The sequence below is a fragment of the Eublepharis macularius genome, chromosome 3 (genome assembly GCF_028583425.1).
Source record: "Eublepharis macularius isolate TG4126 chromosome 3, MPM_Emac_v1.0, whole genome shotgun sequence".
Lineage (NCBI taxonomy): Eukaryota > Metazoa > Chordata > Lepidosauria > Squamata > Eublepharidae > Eublepharis > Eublepharis macularius.
Window position 1 is genome coordinate 97,451,012 of NC_072792.1, and position 17,191 is coordinate 97,468,202.

The 17,191-nt window shown below is 46.2% G+C and overlaps 1 protein-coding gene across 1 annotated transcript; it reads left to right on the forward strand.

Moving 5' to 3' along the window:
• Positions 1-1,378: 1,378 nt before the first annotated feature.
• On the forward strand, positions 1,379-1,938 carry LOC129326558 (14 kDa phosphohistidine phosphatase-like). Its single transcript, XM_054974774.1, has one exon. The coding sequence runs from the start codon at positions 1,423-1,425 to the stop codon at positions 1,783-1,785; it is 363 nt and encodes a 120-aa protein (XP_054830749.1). The 5' UTR covers positions 1,379-1,422; the 3' UTR covers positions 1,786-1,938.
• The last annotated feature ends 15,253 nt before the right edge of the window (positions 1,939-17,191 follow it).

Consider the following 17,191-nt stretch of genomic DNA (forward strand, 5'->3'; position numbering starts at 1 on the left):
TTTCTTATGCAATGATTAATCTTTAGATATCACTATAGAATAAACATAGTATAATATGATAAAACTGTGAATGTTAATTTATTTTGGCAGAGCAAGTCCAGTACATGGGGTGCTGATTCTGGTACAGTACCTATCAGGAGCACCCCAAGTCATTATGGGCCACACTGTACATTGGCTTGTATCAGATTTTTGCTAATGTTATATCTTTGTAAACTTGGATCTGTTTACCCTATGGCATTGTTTATTGAAATATCCTTGATATTGACTGTACTCCTCTCACACTATGTAATCTGCCTTAAGTCTCAATGAGAAATGTGGACTATAAATAAATAAATAAATAAAACCATACCATTCTACTCAGCAAAATTTGAAGTTTTCCACCTGCCTAAGAAGCCATCCTCCATCTTAACTGACCTTAAGTAGCTGTAGAAAGCATCCTCAGGCTGGAGGAAAGCTTTAGATGTTGCTGAACAAGGAAATGCTTCTAGCTTGAAAAGCCATTTGGTTTAAGGTGGGGCAGTTAAGATTCCAGAAGAATTTCCTTGTTTCAAAACATTTTGCCAGTGGCTTTTGAAAAGTCTCGGTACTTTCGAGAATGTGTTTGGAAAGCCATGGGATGGGTAGCCTCTAGGAGGGAGAAATTGGGAGCAGAGGGATGACAAGTACAATAACATTTAAGAACTTCCTCCCTCTGCCATTTCTTAGGTCACAATTGCCATCTCCTGAAGTGGCTTTTCAAGCTAAAAAAAGGGGGTCATTGGGCTATTTTACGTGTATTTGCATACAACAATTAGGTGGGCCTTTAGATCTGTTTATGTCTCACTTCTTCCAAAGATTTATTGTGCATGTTATGACTCTCTTTCTTTTTCTGTTAGATTTTTCCTTTAACCCTCTTCTTACACCCTCTGGGTAGATTGCTGCCACCAGGAGTTATATTCCAAAATAGTTGATTTAAATTTCCCCTTTAATAACATGCCCAAGCATCAGGCTCCTTTGTGGGACTATGTGGCCCTGAGGATAGGAATGGAATATAGGAATAACATATACTCTGGGATGAACCAAAAAAACCCACAACTTTTATTTTTACAAGAAGCATATCGGTTTCACACTAGTACTTAAGCTTGATGGTTTCAAAGATAGTTCTCAGAGCCAAGCTACAAGTGATGCCTTACACAGGTTGGACACTTGTCAGCTTCCCTCAAGTTTTGATGGGAAATGTAGGCACCCTGGTTTTACAGCTTGGCTCTCCATTACAGCTGCAAGACCAGGATACCTACATTTCCCATCAAAACTTGAGGGAAGAGTGATCTGATTGGCTAATGCTGCAGCGCGCGCACGCGGTCTATCGCCTTGATCGTAAGGGACTTTCCATCGGCGCGCTTGACTCTCTCCCCTTTTTGCCTGGTCCTTCAGCCGGCAGTGATGGCTGGGGGTGGTGGCGGCTGCCTTCCCGACGTGGACATTGATCCCGACGGCATCTTCAAGTATGTGCTGATCCGCGTCATACCAGAGGGGGTGGGACCCGGCAAAGAGATTGTGCGCGGCTATGCCTGGGTGGAGTATCACGCTGATATTTATGACAAAGTAGCGGAGGAGCTGGAGAAACAGGGCTTCCACTGTGAATGCTTGGGTGGCGGCAGGATATCTCACCAAAGCGGGGCCAAGAAGATCCATGCTTATGGCTACTCCGTGGGCTTTGGTCGAGCAAAGCACTCCGTGTCCACAGAGAAGCTGAAAGCCAGATACCCAGACTATGAGGTCACTTGGGCAGACAAAGGGTACTGATGGCAGCAGAGACTACTCCAGAGGCGCCTCAGCCAACTTGCTTTGCCTGCTCCATTCCTTGATGATGCTGCACAAACAAACTGCCAAGGGAAATGTGCTGGTTTGGATCTGTGTGCCATTGCCAGACTCTGGCTGCTTACTCCAAGCCTGTGTATAAACAGAGAAATAAATTACTCCTGCCAAAAAAAAAAACCTTGAGGGAAGCTGACAAGTGTCCAACCTGTGTCAGGCGTCACTTGTAGCTTGGCTCTCAGTTCTTAAAGTTTCTTTACATAGGCACAGTCACACAGATCTTTATAAACTTTCTCAGGCACACACAGTTTGTTTGCTTCATATAGATCAATCTCTCAGTCAAATATACATAGACTTTTTCTCTCAGGTGCACACACAGTTTGCCTGCTTCAGATAGAATGAATGTTCTCTCACAGACACACAAAGTTCAGGCTTCCAGACAGGTTGTCTGCCTTGCCCAGATTCAATGTTCTCTCTCTGCTCAGTAACTAAAAAACAGCAGTTCACTCTGCCCACACTCTCAGTCATCAACCAATCACCTCACTCACTTATCCTTCTCTTTTACCCCCACTCTTCATCTGTGCCATACCAATCATCGAAACACACACACACACTTAAAATCATCACAGTGTGCCTTCCACACTCTGAGGGCATATCAGCATTAGATGTTAGTTTAACTATCGTAGCTTACCCATGCACCCAAAATTCTAGGAATTTTAACTTAGGGAGAATGGCAAAAATTCTCTATAGAAGAGAACACACGGAACTATGTAGTACATTACTAGTTCCAAAGGCAAGTGATTACTAGCAGGTTGGGCTACCCCTATCACTCTTTTCCTGCCCCCTCTCGGCGTGGCAGTGGGAGAAATTTTTTTAAAAAATTATTGTCAGGGCAATGGCATAATACCACATCTGCAGAAAATCAAGAAGTGACATGATGCCTCTCTAGGATTCACCAGAAACTCTATGGTTTTATTATAGAGTTTCTGGTGATTCCTAAAGAAGTGTGTCACTTCTAGGTCTTCCTTGGAAGTGATGTCATGCAATTGCCGATGGCCCCTGTCAGGGCTTGTCGCTGCCGCCACTGGGCGGGGTGCCAGCTGGGCCGGCCCTGATGTCAGAGGGGCACCAGGGATGCTGCAGGACCCTGCTCTGTGTCTTTAAGACAGCTTCCAAGTGTTGGAGATGGGTGGGCCAGTCCGGGCTGAAGATGATGATGTCATCTATGTACGCCATTGCATATGCCCGGCACTCTCCCAGCACTTGGTCCACCAGCCGCTGAAATGTGGTGGCCGCCCCATGGAGACCAAACGGCATCTTCTTGAACTGGAAGAGGCCTCGTGGGGTGGCAAAGGCTGTCTTCTCCCAATCTTCTGGCCGTACAGGCACTTGCCAGTAGCCCTTCGTCAAGTCTAGGGCCGACAGGTAGCTGGCGGACCCTAGGTGGTCACCAGCACATCTGCTCGGGGCATGGGATATGCATCGAACTGGGCCAGATTATTCAGCTTGTGATAGTCAATGCAAAATCGGGTGGTCCCATCCGGCTTGGGCACCAAGACTATCGGGCTCCTCCAAGCGCTTCGCGAGGGTTCGGTTACCCCAAGCCTGAGCATCTCGTCGGTCTCCTTCTCCACTGCCTCCCACCGCTTCCTGGGGATGGGGCACCAGGTAGCCCGGGATGTCTGCCCCGGGTCTGTCAGGATGGCATGTTGGATCAGACTTGTGCTGCCCGGCCTGCGGGAGAAGACCCCGGGAACCCGGGCCCAGAGGTCTTGTAGCTGGGCCCTCTGGGCTGGGTCGAGCTGGGGGTCCACCTTGGGCTCCTCGAACTCCGGGGCATCAGTGGTCCATGGCAGCGCACTGTCAGGAAGCTCTAACGGGTCCTCGGCCACGCTGCACTCCTCTCCTGGGCACTCATGCCACTGCTTTAGGAGGTTCACATGCAGGGTCTTCCGCCGACGCCGGCCAACCCCACACTGGACTTCATAGGTGGTGGGGCCCAGCACCCTTCGAATCTGGTAGGGACCCCTCCACAGGTCCCCTTCCTCTCTTGGGAACACCGAGTGGTGCACGAGGACCTTCTCTCCAGTCCTCATCCGTGCGCCCCAGTCATAGGCGGCCTTTTGCTTTGACTGGGTACGAGTCAGTCTGCATTTCGCCTCTGCTTGGGACTGTTGCACCCGGTCATGGAGCTGGCTCACATACTCCTGTATGGGGGGCGCGGGGCTGCTGGCCCGGGGCCCCCAGTGTTCTGTCAGCCGGGAGAGCAGCTCGAATGGGTTGAAGCCAGTGGAGGCCTGCGTGGTTTCCCGGAGGGCGAACATGAGCGGGTCGATGTACAGGTCCCACTGGTGAGGCTTGTCCCGCGTCATCTTCTTCAGGGCCTCCTTGATGGTCTGGTTCAGCCGCTCTGCCAAACTGTCTGTTTGAGGGTGGTAAGCCGAGGTGAACACCTGCCAGATCCCCAAATTCCAGCAGAGTTGGCGCATGGCTGTGGCACAGAACGGGCCCCCCCGATCCGTCAACATTTCATCCAGCAGCCCCACCATTGCAAAAAACTTGGACAGGACCCGGACCATCCCCGGGGTCTGCATGGTCTTCAGCGGGATGACCTTGGGGAACCGCGTGGCATAGTCCACAATCACCAGGGCAAAGCAGTGTCCCCGGGGTGTGTGTGGCAGCGGTCCGATGAAGTCCATTGCGATGCGTTGGAAGGGCGTCTCCATGACGGGCAGCAGGGAGAGAGGGGCCTTCGGCGGGCGGCGGGCTGCCACCCGCTGACAGGTGGGACATGAGCTGCAGTGGGCCTTCATGTCTGCATTCATGGAGGGCCAGAAGAACTGCTCAAGGACCTTCCTCAGGGTCTTCTGGTGCCCCAGGTGCCCAGCCCAAGCGTGCTCATGGGCCGTGCAGAGGACTTCCGCCCGATAGGCTGCTGGCACAAGTAGTTGGCGGACCTCTCCCTGGCCATTTGGGGCACGGGCCAGGCGGACCTACACAACCCCTTGCTTCTTGATGCGAGGAAGCCGATGAGAACTCCGCGCATCCCGCACTAGCTCCTCATCACAGGCTGCTGTCTCTCGCAAGCGCTGCAAGGACTCATCTGCCCCTTGGGCATCGCAGAATGGGTGGTCTGCCGGAGGTCTAGCTGGGTCTTCAGCCCATGGTTCTCCCCTGGTCTGACAGAGGGACCCTCATCTGGGTCGGCGGCCTCCTCTACTTGCAGAACTGGGGTGACTTGTAGGTTTTCCAACCCCTCCGCTGCCTCCCTGAGTAGCCTGTAGAACTCCGGGGCATCTCTTCCCAGCAGCATTGGGTGGGGCAAGTGGGCTACCTTGACGACCTCTATGAGGCGGCACACCCCCAGGTACTCCACCGTGATCCAGACCGCAGGATACGGCAGGGTGCGGCCCATCACATCTGTCACTGGGATCCAGCGGTGCACTGGGGTGGCGGCTGGGACGAGTTGGGTGTGGATCGCCGAGACTGCGCTCCCTGAGTCCAACAGGGACTGTAGGTTCTGCCTGCCTATCTTCACAGTGGCACATAGACTCTGCATCCCCCTGCCAGCTGAGTCGGCTGGCGGGTTGATTTCCCAAGCCAACGCACATACCACTGGCGAGGAGGCTGTGGGGGCGCAGGCTTGCATCTGCTGCTCCACTGCCTGCGCTAGCTCCGCCTGAGCTGCTAGGAAGGCCACCTCCAGCTTCCTCCTCATTCCGTCCAGGTGTTCCTCCAGCCACAGTCTGAGCCCCACTGGGGCTGCGGCATTGGGATACATCCCTTCGACTGGCGCCTGCATCAGAACGACCTTCCCCGTACGGGCCACCAACTTGTCAGGGCTTGTCGCTGCCGCCGCTGGGCGGGGCGCCGGCTGGGCCGGCCCTGACATCAGAGTGGCACCAGGGATGCTGCAGGACCCTGCTCTGTGGAAGGAGGGGCGGTATACATCACCCTGACTCCCTCTCAATCCACTCGCTGGTCTGCTCAACCTGGCCTGCTTACCCCCTGCGTTCTCCATCATCTCCTCCTCCCAGAACTCTCCTCCAAGCCTCTATTCTTGCACTACTCTGCTCTCACTCCACGCCATCACTCCTTACCCACACCCACCACCTCAGAGCACTTCCTAGCCACCTTGTATAGGGTTTCCTTTCCCCGCCCCGCCCTCCTTCTAGGCTTGTTCCCTCTCCTGACTTGGCCCAGCTGTGCCTTCCCTCAGGTGTTTCCCTCCTACCACTAATCCCTTCTTGGCTTCCTTGCCTTGCTGGCAGGGTGGTGTTGAATGCGAGCCATCCCCAGTTCTCCTTGGCCTTGCTCACGAGGAGCTGCCCCAGTAGGCCTTTGAACTGCTGAGCTTGCCTGGCCTTTCTCACGAGGAACTGCCCCAGCCGGCTTCTGTGCTGCTGAGCATGCCTGGCCTTGCTCGCGAGGAGCTGCCCCAGCCGGCTTCTGCGCTGCTGAGCTTGCCTGGCCTTGCTCGCGAGGAATTGTCCTGGCCAGATTCTGGGCTGCCTGCTCATTGATGCTGGGCGGGGCTACCCATCTCCTCCCCCAGAATGCCTGTGGCAGCTCCACCTGGAGGGGCTTGGCTCCTAGCAACTCCTGAGCCAGGCTGCTGTCCTCTAGCTGGGGTGTGGCTCTGGGCTGTAGTGGCTGCTTCTCCTCCTTGGCTGGTAAGGGCTCTGTTTGGGCTGCTGCTGGGGCCCTTTTCCTCTGTCCTGCTTAGCTCCCTCTCTTCCTCCTGGAGGGTGGGACTGGCTGGTCTCTCCTTGCTCCCTCCAGCCCTCTGAGGTTTTGGCCTTTCATCCCTTCCCCCTGGAGTGGGCAGGTTCTGGTCCTGGTTGTTGGCTGGGGTGGTAGGGCCACTGCCTCCCAGTTGCCTCCCACTGCTCCCTCCTGGCAATTCTGGGGGCTGGGACTCAGACCCTGGACAGCCCCCATGTACTTCTCCCCCCTCCCCTCTGGTTCCTGTGCCTGGCAACCCTAGCAGATAATTTATAACCATTTGTTTATTATACTATATAATTAAACTTTCTCCCAAGCAGTGGAACACACTTCAGTGAAGATAAATCTGCCATTCTTGGAAGAAAATACAGTCAGCAATACCCATAGTTTCATTAAATGTATATCTGTCTTTCACCACACTCTGGCCCAAATCCCAGGAACAGCACTTGAAGGGTATCCTGCCACCACCACTACAAATGTAATGGCACTTTATGCTGGTCTTAGTTCTGATCAAAGATGACACAGCTAGCACCTTCTGTTAGTGACCACTATGTTCACTTAATTATTATATTTGTTTTTAAAGATTAAGCATATGCAACGGTGGTAGAATCAAGTGCAATGTCTATTCTCTGCAGCAAATTGAGACTTTGGTCAAAAAATTACTAGCTTCTCAGCAGTCCCCTGTGCGGGTCCTGTTGCCCACAGGAAAAGTCCTCATGTTTGTTGCTAATCCCCACATCAACTTATGAACAGGCTTCCTACTAGCCTGAAGGCTAGATAGAAAAGCCTTATCTGCAACCATTTCCCTACTAGTAGTTTTGCTTGTGAGTTCTCATGCAAGAGAAAAGAGCTCCAAATGAGCATTCTCCCTGCCATGCTAGTTTTCTATGGGCTCATTTTCTATGCTAGTTTTCTATGTACCAAGAGAGTTGTCTCATGTATTTTCCCCCCTCCTGAATGGGTATATTTGTCTTTTTTCAAGATATGGTGCAATCCTGTGTCACTGTATTTATCTCCAAGTCACAAACAATTTTGTATGCTATTTAGGAACCATAGCATGCCCCACCCTTCCTTAGCCAGTCAGAGAAGCAGAACTCCTTCGACCAGTTTAGTAACCATTTTTTGTTACAGTGTGCAAACAATTGGAGTTTATCTGACAATTAAGTGAAAGTTTATTTGCACAAGAAGAATGGGTGCCATCTGATTCAAGGATCAGAAAATTGCTTTAACTCTAAGTCAATATTGTTTCAAAAGTTTGATTAAAATGGTGATCATATTTACCTTAGAAGAGATATATGCTGGACTGAAAACAATAACTCAGAGATTTCCCCATGCAACCCCATCTCTAAAAAAAATCCCTCTGTTCTTTAGATGAGCAAATGTGCTTTCAGAAGCTGCCCCACAGGTACAGATTTAGATGTCAGTGACCATTAGAGGCAAACCAGAACATCCTTTTTGCTCTGCTTGCTTCATTTTGTAGAACAGATGTTCTGCATCAAATGTTCCAATATCTGTTAAATACATTGGAGTGAAATCTCCTGTAAGCTATAGTAAATGCCACTTCCCAGCATGCATGAACTGAAGGAGATAAAGCATCTTTACAAGCGGAAACAAGTTTAGCCAAACCTAACAAAGACCATTACCAGACAATTTGTACCATTCCCTATTGCTTTTCTGCAAGATTTCAGGCTTCTTTTAGCTTTCTACATGTCCACGAACCTAGAGAATGAAAATCAGCATCGTCCATGTATTTTGAAGACAAAGTTTAGTTATATTCATGAGAAACTATTAAACTGGTATACAGTTCAGTACTTTGTTCCTAGTTGTCTACATTCTCCAGGAAACCATGTCTGCCTTTCCCATTACCACCTCCTCTTTACCTGGAGCTGGAGTCCCCTTGCCTCTGAGGAGACAGGCCAGGCAAAAGGGGAGACACTTATTTATTGATAAGATTTATATCCCCCCTTTTACTTAAAAACAAAAAAAACTCAGGATGGCTGGCAAGAGAGAAATAAAATGACAACATAAGATAAATAAAAGAAAATTAACTAAAACTAACAAGTACAAAATGAATTTAAAAAATCAACAGGACCAGTTAAAAATTAGCACATAGTCCTTCCAAATCTAAATTACAACCCGATAACTTTTAAGGTGGCCATATTAAAAAATAAAAACAACAGCATCAGTAAAAACTTCAGAAACATAACTTAGCAAAAGAGGCTAGTAAAGCTGTCTGTATGTCCCAGACACCCGGACAGCTGATTCACACAATACACCCTCAAGAACACATGGGCTGCATGTTCTATGCCTCCCAGGTATGCATGGACTTTATTCTGATTGTAATAATGGTGCTTGTAGAAAAAGAGCATCAGCCCCCCCCCCACACATCACGTTCATGAACACATTGGTCGCAGTCAGAATATGGTTCTTGCATGCCTGAGAGGCACGATATTTCCAGTGTCCAGTATCAGCCCCCCCCCCCAAAGTTCTTGTGGGGGCCAAAAGGAAAATACAGTGTGAACGGACCCTGAGAGGGAGTCCTTGCTTTCTATAATCTCATGAATGTGTTGGAGTTCCACTATACATGTATATCCGCAAGAAACTCAACATGAGATTGAGGTTGAGGCCTGAAATAGATGTTACTTTTAACATGTTAAAAGGGACTTGGAATAGGGTTGCCAGCTCCAAGCTGGGAAATTCCTGGAAATCTGGGTGGGGGGGACCTGGAGAAACCTGGAGAAAGTGGGGTTTGGGGAGGGAAAGGACCTTGGCACGACATAATTCCATAGAGTCAACCCCCCAAAGTAGCCATTTTCTCCAGGTGAACTGATCTCTGTGGCCTGGAGACCAGTTGTAATTCCAGGAGATCTTCAGCCACTACCTGGAGGCTGGCAACCCTAACTTGGAATCAGATGGCAGGTCCAAATTCCTCATGGGAACTCAGTTCTGAAGTCCTGCAAGGGCCAGTTTGAATTGTGACTGTGGTAGGGAAGAGGAGGAGTTCGGCCTAAACCATTTTTCTGGCCTAAACCAACTCCAGAAGGTGCTCATTTTTCCGGGGGGGGGGAGCTGCATGTTCACACACCGCACCCCGATAGAGCAAATAATGCCCTCTTGACCACTTTGGGTTGGGAAAATGGTGCAGGGATGGAAGCTCAAGCCCTTCATCCCCTTGCACCACATTTCTAACCTATGTGCAGTACTTTGAAATTGAGTTCCTATGGGGAACTATAAGTCTCTGTGGTGGTCATGTGTTAAAAGTAAAGTCAGTAGTTTGGACCTGATAACCAGCTTTTATATGACTAATTAGCTCAATGCTCATCAAGTTTGATGGTCTGAGGAGAATGAAGGATGCAGAGTTACAGTTAGAGATGGGCACGAACAGAAAAAAAAGGAACATGATGTTCGTTGTTCATTGCCGTCCATGAACAGGGACTCACATACAACCACGAACATGGCCCTGTTCACGAACATGTTCGTGGTTGGCTGTTCATGGGGGCCAGCAGGCTCTCCTCCTGACCTGAGCAGGCACCAGGAAAGGTACCAATAATAAATAATAGCTTGGCCCCAGAGCCTGGCAGCAGCCCTGGAACTTGAAGGGGTAGATCCCTATCCCACCACACACAAAGAAAATTCAAGCTCCAATGCACTCTATCAAAATGCCTACAGCAACTGTCTCTCCCTCTCCACTGTCTGCAATGTCAGATCTGGGAGCCCCCCTCCCCCCTGGTCTTTGCTCCCTTGTAACAAATTTGGAGCTCCGCACTTGAAAGGAAGACCTGCCTATCAAGCTAAATTGAGCTTAGATTGGGGTTTCCAGGACAACAGCAGGAGTTCAGATAGAGTTCAGACAATCCATGCCTAAGTTGCCAAGGGAACTGATTGCAGGTGCCAGACTGTCTGGCTTGATGAACAGCAAGATGAACAGCAACGACCAAGGCTTGCAACGACCATCTGTTCGTTTAGAATGGGGCCTCATGAATAGCTTGTTCGCGAACAGCAGATTGGGCTGTTCGTGGCTTTGTTTTGTTCGTATTGCTGTTCGTGCCTATCTCTAGTTACAGTTTCCTCGCCATCCCACTTTCTTACTCCTTTCCATCTTCATCCTCCTGCCTATCCTTGAGGCTATTTGCCTCAAGAAGAACAAGAGACAGAGTAATTCCTTTTTCAAAAGCTTTAGGTATGTTGCCCCAAACTAAACATGGCATACAGATAGGTAAGAAACGGTTTCTTTCTCCCTGTCTAGAAGCTGCATTTGAAGTGGAGAAAGCATAAATACTCTTTCTTGCCTTTGCTACTCCTGAGAATGGATTCTGGTTTGGAAGAGGGAACTTTCAGAAGCAGATCGAACCTTTCCCACAGACCTGAACTTGCTTCAGGAGGGGAAAGAACATCACTCTTCCCAGGGAATTCTTTGGAAAGGCATCCAGTGTTAGCTTTGGCAGGCAGTACAAAAAATGCCTTTCTTTGGCATTTACTTACTTACTTACTTACTTACTTACTCCCCGCGAGAGGGCTCAGGGCTGATAACAACATATTAAAAATACAATTAAAAATTCATGTTCATTAAAAACAACACATTTAAAACAGGATGGTGGACAGCCTTTAGTACTTCCCTTAAGCAAACGTCTCAAATGGTACAGCATGCTTTCAGATGCCCATTCACACTAGATGCCCAGGAAACTGGAGCCCAAGGTAGGTAATACAGTAAAACCAATACATAGTAAAAACATCAAAGTAGCCATTAAAATAGCCTGGAATAACAAATTTTAAGAAGTCTACCCGGTTTCCCTTCAAAACCAGAAGCTGCTTCCACAAGAGGAGATTTTGCTGTCAGTGGTTCTGTGAATGTAAAAAGCATTCACAGCAGAAATGAAGTTTCGGAGTGTGTGTTGCGGGGTGTACTCTGTGCTTTCCCTTTGCACTCATAATTTCCCCCCATGCAACAACCCCTCCCTCCACATTTATATGCGTCAAAGGGTCACTTCAAAGTATGTACCTGCAACCCTAAAATCCAACATGTTGCTTCAGGATACAACCTCTCCACCCGTGTGTTAAAATGAGAGTAGAAATCCCAAAGTGATCAAATAATCTGGAAGAGAAATTCTGTTTTGGCTCAGTGAGTCTACACATGACCATGACATGGAAATCTAAGTGCATGAGAGGGCCTTTTGTTGTATTGTTTACAAAAGTATGAATAGGCATCTGAAAGTGGCTCATACTGTTTGAGATGTTTGCTCAAGTAAAGCACTTCAGATGGAACATTATGCATGGTTGCTGCTGAAGAAAGGCATTTTTGTACAGTAGAGGCAGAGAAATATTTTTGCTAAAAGAACAACATATGCTTTGTCAGAAGACAGCCAAGGTCAGGGAGACCTGCAGCAGCAACAACAGCACATGAAATTGCTATATAGGAACTTGCACCTCAATTGGTTGAGATCATTTTAGTTTCAAATCAGGGTCAAAATAAGGAATAGATTCTCTACCTCTCATGGTTTTCCATCTTCTAGAATTTGCACGCAAACATAATAACTGATGTTTTGAAGCAATATGCCCTTCTGAACATCTTGAGCATTGTGATTATAAAATAAATGAGCCTCTTTGAATAGTTCTGTGTAGGGTAGGATTGCCAACTCTGGGATGGGAAATTACTAGAAATTTGGGGGGAAGTGAAGCTAGGGAGGGCAGGGTTTGGAGGGGAGGGAGCCCATTAGGATAAAATGCCATACAGTCCACTCTCCAAAGCAGCCATTTTCTCCACAGGAGCTGATATCTGTCATCTGGAGATCAGTTGTAATTTCAGGAGCTCTTAAGGCCCCACCTGAAGGTTGGCAACCCCAGTAGGGCTATAAATATCAAGGTTGGGCCTGGAGTTCTCTCAGAATTATAACTGATATCCAGACTTCAAACATCAGTCCCCTTGGAGAAAATGGCAGCTTTGAAAGGAAGATTCCATGGTATACCATACAGTCCACCTGACAAAGTTATGATAGACATTAGAATCTGAGAAATGAAAATCTTAGAGTAACATCATATCCCACAAAGCTCTCTTGCCATCTCCAAATTCTGCCTTCCTCAGACACCACTCCCAAACCTACAAGAATTTCCCAAGCTGGAGTTAGCAACCCTGTTGTCGTGGAGCCACCGTTTTTGTTCATTGTTCTGTGTGATATCTGATCATTCATTGTAAGCTGCTGATGGTGGAACAGATCAATGTGAGATAACAGGCTTCAACAGCAACCATAATTACACATGTGGTCAGAGCAATTTTATTTTCCATTTTAATTACTTGAACATTTTTGTTGTTGAATAAGCTATGATATCAGATTTTTGTGTCTGCATTTTTGGGCAAGTGTATGTATGTGCTATCTGTGCCAATTTCACAGACCTCGGGGATAAACAACTACTCAGCCACAAAGACTGTGTATACTATATGCTTATTTATATTCTACTTTTCTCCCCAATGGGGAGTATCCTAGGACACTGTTCTCCCCTCATCTATTTTATCCTCACAACCAGAGCCCTGTGATACTGAGAGTGTGTGGCTGGCCCAAGATCACCCAGTTAGCTTCCATGGCAAAGTGGGGTTTCAAATTTAGTTTTTCCAGATAACAACAACAACATTAAATTTATATACCACCCTTCAGGACGACTGAACACCCACTCAGAGTAGTTTACAAAGTATGTTATTATCCCCACAACAAAAACCCTGTGAGGTGGGTGGGGCTGAGAGATCTCCTTGAAGCTGTGACTGTCCCAAGGTCACCCAGCGAGCTTCAAGTGGAGGAGTGGGGAATCAAACTCGATCTCCAGATTAGAATCCCATGCTCTTAACCACTACACCAAACTATTCTGATAATCCTACACCAATCATATTCTAATAATCATACTGTCTCCCAATGAATAGAATTTTTTTTTAAAATGGTCCATATTAGAGATGGGCACGAACCAGAAAAAAATGAGCCATGCAGTTCATGGTTCATCATGTTTCACGAACCACGAACTTTCACAAACCAGCCCCGGTTCACGAATTGGTTCATTGTGGTTCATGAAAATGTCCCTTCCAGGCCAGCAAATCACCACTTCCAGGTCAGCAGAAGGTCACTTCCGGGTCAGCAGAAGGTCTGCAGGAAGTCCATCCCCTGTTGCTTAGGAAATTGATTGATCAGTGCCAGGCTGTCTGCAGTGATGAACTGAAAAACGAACTAAACGAACCAGCCTGAAGTTCACGGTGGTTCGTCAGAAATGGGATCTGACGAACCACTGGTTTACAAACCACGTACCACCCTGGTTTGTCATGAATTTTGGTTCGTATTTTGGTTCATGCCCATCTCTAGTCCATATTACAGGATTTATTCCATATTACTTTCTACTGAAAGAGAAGAAATGGTATATTTGAATATACTCTAGATGGAATTCACCAGTCATCTGGATTCCATATATTCTCCTCACCTCTTCATAAAATTCTGGTTTAATGTTATAGGTTTGTTAATTAATATAGACTTCACCTGCACATATGACCCTGCAATCCATTCCTTTGTCCCATATTATCCTCTTGTCCTTCCACACCACAGCCACTGGATGCTGTGGGGTTAGCAATGACTGTGGTTTGTTCATGACAGGAGAAGAGCATGATTTTCAAGGCACCAATTCTTGCCCTTTTGCGTTACTTCAAAAGCACTCAAACGGATAGTGCTGAAGCTGCATTGTTGGCTTCATTCCAGAGAAAATGTTCCACACCTCACTGAAATAAAAGGGACATTGGTGCAGAGTTCAATGCTGGGATTGTCCCATGGATGTTTGTCCAAATCACATACTTATTGTTTGAATTTTATTTATTTTAATGTCAAGTTCTTGATTTTTACCAGCGATTTTAACCTATCTTGCAATGGCCTTTGGCTATAGCAATAAAGTTTGACTGACATACTCATTGTGCCCACTTTAAGATTAGAGAATTTGAACTTTAAAAAATTACATTATACTGAGCTAAGTTTTGGTATCGATAGGGAGTGTCTTTTAAGCCTTTCTGTTAAACATATTAGGTGCGGCTTAGTTTTGTTAACTCTAAGATAATCCCTTACTTTAGTAGATTTTTTACATATATATTCAATTTTTAAAGCAAATATTGGCACTTCCATAGATAAATATTCCGGAGATATGGGATTGAATGCTGACTGCTGATAGCCTCATAGTGTAATTTCTTCTACAAATAACAAGAATAAACTTGTGTTCCTATCAAACGCATTGGCTCAATTCAGACATAACACAAACCTTTCATTTATTTTAACTGGTTATTTGATGAAGCGAGGATTCAGCTCACAGAGACTCAAATTCTGGTTACCTCAGCTAATGCTCATTTAATTTCCTACTCTCTATTTTTGGGGGGAAGGGCATCACCAAAGAACAAGTCAGAATTAAATCAGGATTAAGGCAGGAAGCCTGCATTCAGGCATCATGTGAAACCATAGTTAAGACTCACTGTGATTAATCAACCAACTTCAGATCAAGATCTGATGGATCCCAAATAACTATAGTGAGCAGAGAAATCTACATGGATACAATCCCATTAACCATAGTTAATCTAAACCCTCACTTCATCTAATATCTGAACAGAGTCATTGTCGTAATTAGCATATTAACTGCTGTTCAGTCTATGATAGCAATTCTCATGGGGTAGTCAGCCATGCTAGTCTATTACAGAAAAAGAAACAGGGGTATTGGCATCTTAAAGACTAACAACATTTTATTCCAGCATAAGTTTTCAGAGACAGCCCACTTTGCCAGATGAAGTAGGCTCTAGTTCACAAAAACTTATGCTGGAATAAAGAACTGTTAGTTGTAAAGGGGCCACAAGACTCCTGTTTATTTTCAGTGTTTCCTCTCTTTCCTGAAATTAATGAATATTTCATATTTCTAAATAAAAATATCTTCATGTTCACACTATTATACAGTTATACAGAGATGGAATTTGGGGCACACAGCAGAACCATATCATCATACTTTCCCCACTGCTGCTGGTGAGCAGTATGAGGTGCTTGGAATGGACAAGATCCAGTTACTGATGTGCCACCTTCAGTTGTATAGTTGTCACCATGCTGCTGTCACTCCTCCTCTATTTTGAGAAAAAGCCTATTGTCTACCCACACTGGATTATATTATTATGTACGAAGATGTACTTTTTTCACTTATATCATGTGAGTTGGGGACAGTACAGTAGTACTGAAGTACTACAGTGAGCAGTAAAGGAGAGCAGCAAAGCATATAATTATGGTAGAGAAGAGGCTAGCTTTTTATTCAAAGGGCTGCAGCACATTTCAAACTTATGAATCTCTAACCCACCAGACATTTGAGTCCTTAGGACTTTTTCAGTTGGCAGCTTCCTCTACAGCTGTCTCGTTCTGTAAGGAAAACATATGGCAAAAAAGAGATGGCAACTAATTCACAGTATTAGGGTAGTGGTTAGTTAGTCTTTTCCATACTGATTTTACTATTGCTATGTCTGGATTAAAGGTATCTGCACAGAAGTCTGCATAGTTCTCATATAATAATAGTATCACCACATATATAGTTTTCCATCCTAAATTTTCTCAAAGGAGTTTACATATAGTGTTAAATACCTCTGTAAAGTAGGACAGTATGAATAGGTCCATATGGATTGCATAAACCCAGGCAATGACTGTGGTGAGATTTGAACTAGGAACTTCCTTGTAGAGGTGCTCATTCTCTTAGCCATAGACAACATTTTGTCTTACTTTATGCAAAGAGATGAATTGTAGGGTCTGATACACTTAAAATGTGCTCAGCACTAAAAAAGAATTCCTTCATTTGTAAGAACCCTAAATAACCAGCAGAATCCACAGACAAACCTTTGGGGGTTCTGTTCCAGGTTCTACTAGAATCTACTTAACTATTGTAAGTTTTATTCACATTTATTTTTTTGGAGTGGCTGGGGCCTGTGTCAGGGATCCAGGTTCTCACTCATCCTGAGCAATTCTGGGAAGCCATTTACAGAATTCTCTTGGTACAATTGCAATGGCAACAGCTGGTATTGGTCAACCTTGAACAATTAGAAGTCACTGTGTCAGAAAATTGCACAATGATGCACTTGGGAAAGTTACTACACTGGGCTGTACCTTCTTTAAGAAGGATATCCATTGTTATAGCTAGATTCGTTGAGAGCTAAAGCTAGGAAGAAGTTTCTTTTGCCTTTATTTTCCTCTAATTCTAGAGTCTAGTATGACAACCAAATCTCAGATTAGTTGGCTTCTTTCAGAGTCTGATTGTAATGTTACCTTCCATATGGTGAAGGTTTTTGCAACCCTATATTGAGTGTATTTTTGTCCTGCTGTATAACAACAACAACAACAACAACAACAACAGTCGATTTATATACCACCCTTCAGGACAACTTAATGCCCACTCAGAGCAGTTTACAAAGTATGTTATTATTATCGCCACAACAAAACACCCTGTGAGGTGGATGGGGCTGAGAGAGCTCCAGAGAACTGTGACTGGCCCAAGGTCAATCCAGTTGGCTTCAAGTGGAGGAGTGGGGAATCAAACCCGGCTCTCCAGATTAGAGTCCCGCTCTCTTAACCAGTACACCAAACTGTAGTCCATGTGGCTTTAACAGTATAATTAAAGTTACAGCTAGATGTGACCTAATAAT

Coding starts and splice junctions, on each gene's coding strand:
- LOC129326558 (XM_054974774.1), top strand. CDS start 1,423: ATGGCTGGGGGTGGTGGCGGCTGCCTTCCCGACGTGGACATTGATCCC.